General features: G+C 66.2%; 2 protein-coding genes across 3 annotated transcripts; both read left to right on the forward strand.

Annotated features, from left to right (window-relative positions):
* Window positions 1-198: 198 nt before the first annotated feature.
* Window positions 199-1,962, forward strand: S100A13 (S100 calcium binding protein A13). The gene is made up of 3 exons (XM_074529284.1): window positions 199-491; window positions 618-843; window positions 1,786-1,962. The coding sequence occupies exons 2-3, from the start codon at window positions 634-636 to the stop codon at window positions 1,918-1,920; spliced, it is 345 nt and encodes a 114-aa protein (XP_074385385.1). The 5' UTR covers window positions 199-491; window positions 618-633; the 3' UTR covers window positions 1,921-1,962.
* A 319-nt stretch (window positions 1,963-2,281) lies between these two features.
* On the forward strand, window positions 2,282-6,472 carry S100A14 (S100 calcium binding protein A14). 2 transcript variants are annotated; one of them, XM_074529673.1, is made up of 4 exons: window positions 2,282-2,533; window positions 2,994-3,132; window positions 5,519-5,665; window positions 6,143-6,472. In XM_074529673.1, the coding sequence occupies exons 2-4, from the start codon at window positions 3,100-3,102 to the stop codon at window positions 6,260-6,262; spliced, it is 300 nt and encodes a 99-aa protein (XP_074385774.1). In that variant the 5' UTR covers window positions 2,282-2,533; window positions 2,994-3,099; the 3' UTR covers window positions 6,263-6,472. The 2 variants fall into 2 exon arrangements, with proteins under 2 accessions (XP_074385774.1, XP_074385775.1); XM_074529674.1 differs by lacking the exon at window positions 2,282-2,533 and having other exon boundaries at window positions 2,809-3,132.
* The last annotated feature ends 550 nt before the right edge of the window (window positions 6,473-7,022 follow it).

The raw sequence follows: 7,022 nt of genomic DNA on the forward strand, positions 1-7,022 counted from the left end.
ATGTCACCGCGGCTCTGAGGTCACCTCTTTGTCCCCAGCCTTGCAGGGAGTGACCTGGGTGTGACACCTGCCCTGCACCTCCAAAATGGGGCTCAAAGTTTGTATTTAATCATCTCGGGGGTCTTTTCCACCCAAAACCATCCGGATTTTGGGAATGTTTCTGTGCACGGCCCCGGTGATGCTCCCGGTCCCCTCCTGTCCCCACCGGAGCTCCCCGAGCGGCGCCGCCGAGGCCGCGGCCTCTTCAGGCCGAGCTTGGTCCGGTGCCCGGGCTGGGAGGGAGCAGAGCACGGAGGGACGGACGGACGGACCGACGGACGGGCGGTGACTCCGCGTCCGTCCGGCCGCATCAGGAAACTCAACACCGGCGCGACACCGAGGGAGGGGGGGACACACAAAGGCTGCGCTGTCCCCTCCTGCAGCGCGGCTATAAAACCGCCTGAAAACGCCCCAAAAGTGCCCAAAACCCCTCGAAACGGCGGCAGCCAGGGGTGAGCGCGGCCTCGCTTCCCTGATGTCCCCGTGTCACCAGCGGGGTCCTGCACAAACCCTCGTAGGGTTGGGGAGGGTCCCCCATGGGACATCCCCCGACCCTCTCTGGGCTCCTGTCCCCGCAGCCCCGTGTCCGGTGCCATGGCCGAGCTGCCCGAAGGGACCGAGCGGACCGAAGGGACCGAGCGGACCGAAGGGACCGAACCGACCGAGCTGACGGAGCTGGAGGCGGCCATCGAGCGCATCGTCACCGTGTTTGTCACCTTCGCCGCCAAGGAGGGCAGGAAGGGGACGCTGAGCACCGGCGAGTTCAAGGAGCTCGTGCGGCTCCAGCTGCCCAACATGATGAAGGTGAGGGGGGCGGCGGCAGCACCGTGGGGTCCCTAAACTGTGGGGTCCCCCCGGTGTCCCCCTGAACCGTGGGGATGCTCCCGGGGGTCCCCCTGAGCAGTGGGGATGCTCCAGATCCCCCGGGGGTCCCCCTGAACCTGTGCCCTGAGTGTCCCCCTAAACTGTGGGGTCCCCCCAGAACCGTGGGGATGCTCCCGGTGCTCTGGGGGTCCCCCTGAACCGATGCCCCCGGTGTCCCCCTGAACCGTGGGCCTTTCCTGCTCCCCATTGAGGGTCCCCCTGAACCACGGGGCTGCTCCTGATCATCCAGGGGTCCCCCAGAACCGGCGGCCCGGGGGTCCCCCAGAACCGCGGGGTTGCTCCCGAGGGTCCCCCAGAACCGAGGGGCTGCTCCCGGTGCCCTGGGGGTCCCCCAGAACTGTGGGGCTGCTCCTGATCGTCCAGGGATCCCCCTGGACCAGTGCTCTGGGGGTCCCCCTGAACCATGGGGCTACTCCCGAGGGTGCCTCAGAACCGAGGGGCTGCTCCTGATCGTCCAGGGGTCCCCCAGAACCGGTGCCCCGGGGGTCCCCCCCCCCGAACCACGAGACTGCTCCCGATGCTCTGGGGGACCCCTCGGGGCTGCTCCCGATCTCTTGGGGGTCCCCCTGAACCAGTCCCCCGACGGTTCCCTGGAACCGTGGGGCTGCTCCTGATCATCCAGGGGTCCCCTCGGGGCTGGTCCCTCGGATGTCCCCCTGAATCGGTCTCCTGAGGGTCCCCCCAAACCGTGGGGATGCTCCCGGTGCCCCCGGTGTCCCCCAGAACCGGTGCCCCGGTGTCCCCCAGAACCGCGGTTCTGTCCCGCTCCCCCCAGCTCTGTCAGCCCCCTCTCCCCTCATTCCCATCCCGGTTTCTGGGGGTCTCCAAGCCGCCCCTCCCGTGTTCCCCCCACCCCGGCAGGACGTGCCCTCGCTGGAGGAGAAGATGAGCGAGCTGGACGTGAACAACGACGAGGAGCTGCGGTTCGGGGAGTTCTGGCGGCTCGTCGGGGAGCTGGCCAAGGCCGTGCGCAGGGACAAGGCGGCCAAGAAGTGACAGAGAGGCCTCTAAAAAATAAAACAAAAAGGTTTTCCCTGAGCCTGAGCATCGCTGCTGTTCTTGCTGGGCTCCAGATTGGAGCCCCCATCTCGTGGTGGGGTTGGGGTTACGATGGATGGGGCTGTTCCCAAATCGCCCTGGCGCCGGTTTGGCTTTTTGGGGTGCCCCACAAACACCTTCCTGCCGCATTGGGGGGTGCGTGGGGGGCTGTGGCCGGGGTGGGGCTCGGGAGATCCCCGACAGCGATGCCACGCTGGTCACGGTGGCCACCAGCTCCTCCGTAGGGTCCTGGGTGGCACAGGGGGCACATCCCGGCTTGGGGCTATCCCGAATATTCAGAATATTCGGAATATTCATCCTCCCGAATCCCGGCGCTGCTGGGATCCCGGTGCGGGCTCTCGGTGCCGTTCCCACACGGGATGAGGAAGATGAGGAACCGCCGGTGTGGCCGGGAAGGAGGGAAGGAGGCGTTTCCCGGCCCCAACGCTGGCGCCGGGCCAGGCGCTCCTAAATCACTGCCTTGCACCACGGAGCTCCCACTCATACCTGGCCCGGTATAAAACCCCGGCCCGCCGCAGCCCGGGCACACCCGGGCCAGCCCGAGCTGCAGGTGAGTGGGATGAGATGGGGCCGAGGGGGTTTGTGCGCTCTGGGATGGGACCAGAGGGGCTTGTGCACCTCGGGATGGGACCAGAGCGGGTTTTTGGGTTTGTGCACCTCGGGATGGGACCAGAGGGGTTTGTGCACCTCGGGATGGGACCAGGAGGGGTTTTTGGGTTTTTGAGCCTCGGGATGGGACCAGAGTGGGTTTGTGCGCGCTGGGATGGAACCAGAGGGGTTTGTGCGCGCTGGGATGGAACCAGGAGGGGTTTTTGGGTTTTTGAGCCTCGGGCCCCTCCGCTCCCACGCTCGGCTCTGCCGCGACTTGCGAGGACGCCGGGGACGTGTCCCGGCAGCTCCGGAGCCGCATCCCGGGGCTCGTTCCGCGATGAGGAGGAGGAGTCCTGGAGCTGGAATAGGGGGAGCTCACCCCAAAGCCAGAGCTGAGCTTGGATTCCTTCCCCCGCCAGCTCCCCCCGGATCCCCGGCACCGGAGAGACCCCCGAGACACCGGAGAGACCCCGAGAGACCCCGAGAGACCCCAGGAGGGACCCCCGAGGAGCAGCGAGCAGCAGGATGGGCCAGTGCAACTGCCGCAAGAAGAGAAAGGTCCGGGGGGACACCGGGGGTGACACCGGGAGTGATACCGGGGGTGACCGGTACCCCCGGAGGGATGGGGGCGATACCGGGGGTGACATCGGGGGTGACCCCCGGGCACGGCGCAGGAACCGGGGGTGCCCAGGGGCTTTGGGAGGCTCCGGGATTGGCTCCGGGAGCCCCTCCGAGGATGCCCCGGTGGGAGCAGAGCTCCCGTTCTTTTGCTCGGTTTGCAACCGGGAGGTGCCCACCCCACCCCTGGCACCGGTGGAGGATTTGGGGGCACCGCGTTGAGGCTTTGGGCATCACCGGCTGTGGTTTCACGGGGAAGCCGCAGATTTGGGGTGAATCAGCGGCGTTTCACTAAAACGGAGCCGCGGGAGAGACCGGGAGAGATTGAGAGAGACCGGGAGTGACCGGGATTGACCGGGAGAGACCGGGAGAGAAAGGGAGAGATGGGGATTGACCGGGATTGACCAGGATTGACCGGGATTGACCAGGATTGATCAGGAAAGACCGGGCGGGACCGAGATTGACCGGGATTGATCGGGAATGACCGGGAGGGACCGAGATTGACCGAGATTGACCGGGATTGATCGGGAATGACCGGGACTGACCAGGACAGTCTGGGAGAGACCGAGAGTGACCACGACTGACCAGGACTGACCGGGATAGATCGGGGATGGGGGTCCGGTTATTCTGCGCCCCCCGCCCCGCCGGTACCGGGGTCTGGGGGTGGCCGAGGAGCTCCGGGCGGGCTCTGAGTCACGGAGGGAGAGGAAGAACCAGTCGGGACGGGCCGGGCCCGCGCCGGGGGTGGCGAGAGACGCCGCGGTGGCGGAGCCTGGGCGGGGACAGCTCGGGGGGACGGGAGGTGGCGGCTGGAGGGGCCGCGACAGCTGGATGGGGGCGAGAAACATCTGGGGGGCATCACAGCGGTGTGGGGGCTGCGAGGGGGCACAGCTGGATGGGGAGGGCACAGCTGGATGGGGAGGGCACAGCTGGATGGGGAGGTGGCACAGGTGGATGAGGGCGTCAGGGGTGGATGGGGAGGTGTCTCACATCTGCGCAGACGGGCCTGGTGCTGATGAGATTTTTTTATGCCGTGGTTGTGAAGGGGTTAAATGTTTGATCGGGGGTGTTACACCCGCTCGGGGCTTGTCCTGTGTCCCCCCTCCTGACGTGTCACCCCTTCCGGGAGCTGTGCCACCCCCTCTGGGGACCTGTGCCACCCCTCCAGGGACCTGTCCCACCCCTCCATGGAGCTGTGCCACCCCTCTGGGGACAGTGCCACCCATCTGGGCCCAGTGCCACCCCTCTGGGGACCTGGGTGACCCCTCCATAGATCTGTGCCATTCCTCTGGGGACAGTGCCACCCTCCTGGGGACCTGTCCCACCCTCCTGGGGAGCTGTGCCACCACTCTGGGGAGCTGTGCCACCCCTCCATGGAGCTGTGCCACCCCTCTGAGATCTGTCCCACCCCTCTGGGGATCTGTGTGACCCCAGTGCACAGTGCCACCCACCTGAGGACCTGTGTGACCCATCCTGGAGCTGTGTCACTCCCTCTGGGGACAGTGCCACCCCTGTGGGAACCTGTCCCACCCCTCCAGGGAGGTGTCCCACCCCCCTGAGGACCTGTGTGACCCCCCTTGGGACCTGTCCCACCCCCTTGGGGACCTGTGTGACCCCTCCATGGACCTGTGCCACTCCTCTACGGAGCTGTGCCACCCCTCTGAGGACCTGTGTGACCCCTCCATGGACCTGTCCCACCCCCTTGGGGACCTATGTGACTCCTCCATGGACCTGTCCCACCCCCCTGGGGACCTATGTGACCCCTCCATGGACCTGTGCCACTCCTCTATGGAGCTGTGCCACCCCTCTGAGGACCTGTGTGACCCCCCTGGGGACCTGTCCCGCTCCTCTGAGATCTGTCCCACCCCTCCATGGAGCAGTGTCACCCCTCCAGGGACCTGTGCCACCCCTCTGGGGTGCCACTATAGGACACAAAATCCCACCAGCGCACGCCGCTGTTCCCAAGATGAAGGAAAAGGAAGTTTATTTCCTGACTCCGACATTTCTAGTTTTCCAAGAGTGACAGCGGGTTGGAGGGTGACAGTGCCACCTCTCCAGCGACACCGGACAAACCAACAGCCCATCAGCTTTCTCCTCTTCTGTAAAAGAATGCAAAAATGCAAAACCATGAGTTATTTCCAGAAAACGTCTGAGAAAGTTTGCTACAAGAACGCCAGCATCAGAAGGCTTAGAAAAATCTTAAAAATCCAGGGTGACACTGGGGACCTGTCCCACCCCTCTGGGGACCTGTGTGACCCCTTTGGGGACCTGTCCTACCCCTTTGGGGACCTGTCCCCCCTTTTCTCACCCCCTGTCCCCCCCTCAGGACTGCCAGGAGCTGACGGACGTGGAGCGCGCCATCGAGACCGTGATCAGCCAGTTCCACTGCTACGCCGTGAAGGGCCAGAAGGAGTACCTGACCCCCAACGAGATGCAGGAGCTGCTGGCGCAGAAGCTGCCGCACCTGGGCAAGGTCAGGGGAGTGACCAGCAGGAGATGGCAGGGGTCCTGAGTGGGGTGGGACCCCCCAATGGGGTCCTGGGTGAAGTGGGACCCCTCCACAAAGGGGTTCTGGGTGAGGTGGGATCCCCCCAGGATGTCCCAATGGGGTTCTGGAGCCCCCCAGGATGTCCCCTTGGGGTCCTGGATGGAGGTGGGAGCCCTTGATGGGGTCCTGGATGAGATGGGACCCCCATAATGGGGCGCTGGATGGGGGTGGGATCCCCCCAATGGGGTCCTGGGTGAGGTGGGACCCTCTCAGGATGTCCTGATGGGGTCCTGGATGAGGTGGGACCCTCCCCAGGATGTCCTAATAAGGTCCTGGACACCCCCAGGATGTCCCGATGGGGTCCTGGATCCCGATGTTGTCTCTGTGGGACCCCCCCTCATCACCCCAATATTGTCTCGGTGGGACCCCCCCATCCCCATCACCCCGACGTTCTCTCCGCAGTGCGTGGGACCCCTGGAGGAGAAGATCGAGTGCATGGGAGACCCCAACGAGGCCAAGCTGGAGTTCGGGGAGTACTGGGACATGATGGGCGACGCGGCCAAGGGCTGCCGGAGGAAGTAGAGGGCGATGGCGGGGACGGGGAGGCCCCCGAGGTGCCGCTCCTGGAGCTCCTGAGGCCGCCGAGCTCGGGGGGCACAAAGCGAGCTCGGAGGGTCCCCCCTGCCCTTCCATCCCTGCCCTCCTCAGGTCTCCTTCCAGCTCTGCCAGGTGTGGGGGTACCGGGGGGTCCTGGGTGCTCTGCCTCCATCCCCCGGGACCCTCCGGGTTCGGTTCCCCCGGGACCCTCTGGGTTCGGCTCCCCCCGATCCCGGAGCTCCGGAGCCATCGGGACTCGGCTCCTTCCCCCTGATTCCCCCGGAATTTTGGGGCTCGATCCTCCCAGAACCGATCCCCGAGACCCTCCGGGTTCGGCTCCCCCCGGTCCCGGAGCTCCGGAGCCATCGGGACTCGGCTCCTTCCTCCCAGTCCCCTCGGGATTTTGGGGCTCGATCCTCCCAGCCCCGGTCCCCGAGACCCTCCGGGTTCGGCTCCCCCCGGTCCCGGAGCTCCGGAGCCATCGGGACTCGGCTCCCTCCTCCCGGTCCCCTCGGGATTTTGGGGTTCGTCCCCCCAGCCTCGATCCTCGGGATCCTCCACGTTCGGTTCCCCCGGGACCCTCCCGGTGCGGTTTCCCCGGTCCTGGAGCTTCGGAGCCATCGGGACTCGGCTCCTTCCCCCTGATCCCCCCGGGATTTTGGGGTTCGTCCCCCCATCTTCGTGCCCGTCACCCCATGGCACCTCCAGGGGCACCCCGGGTTTGTCCCACCCTCGGTCCCCCGGG

This window comes from Zonotrichia albicollis, chromosome 30, assembly GCF_047830755.1.
Source record: "Zonotrichia albicollis isolate bZonAlb1 chromosome 30, bZonAlb1.hap1, whole genome shotgun sequence".
Classification (NCBI taxonomy): Eukaryota; Metazoa; Chordata; class Aves; order Passeriformes; family Passerellidae; genus Zonotrichia; species Zonotrichia albicollis.

What these genes read in the sequence shown, in the direction of transcription:
- S100A13 (XM_074529284.1), top strand. Translation starts at nt 634, where the DNA reads ATGGCCGAGCTGCCCGAAGGGACCGAGCGGACCGAAGGGACCGAGCGG. An exon ending in AGCTGCCCAACATGATGAAG is followed by an intron (nt 844 to 1,785) that starts GTGAGGGGGGCG and finishes CCACCCCGGCAG; the next exon opens with GACGTGCCCTCGCTGGAGGA.
- S100A14 (XM_074529673.1), top strand. Translation starts at nt 3,100, where the DNA reads ATGGGCCAGTGCAACTGCCGCAAGAAGAGAAAG. An exon ending in ACTGCCGCAAGAAGAGAAAG is followed by an intron (nt 3,133 to 5,518) that starts GTCCGGGGGGAC and finishes TCCCCCCCTCAG; the next exon opens with GACTGCCAGGAGCTGACGGA. An exon ending in AGCTGCCGCACCTGGGCAAG is followed by an intron (nt 5,666 to 6,142) that starts GTCAGGGGAGTG and finishes TTCTCTCCGCAG; the next exon opens with TGCGTGGGACCCCTGGAGGA.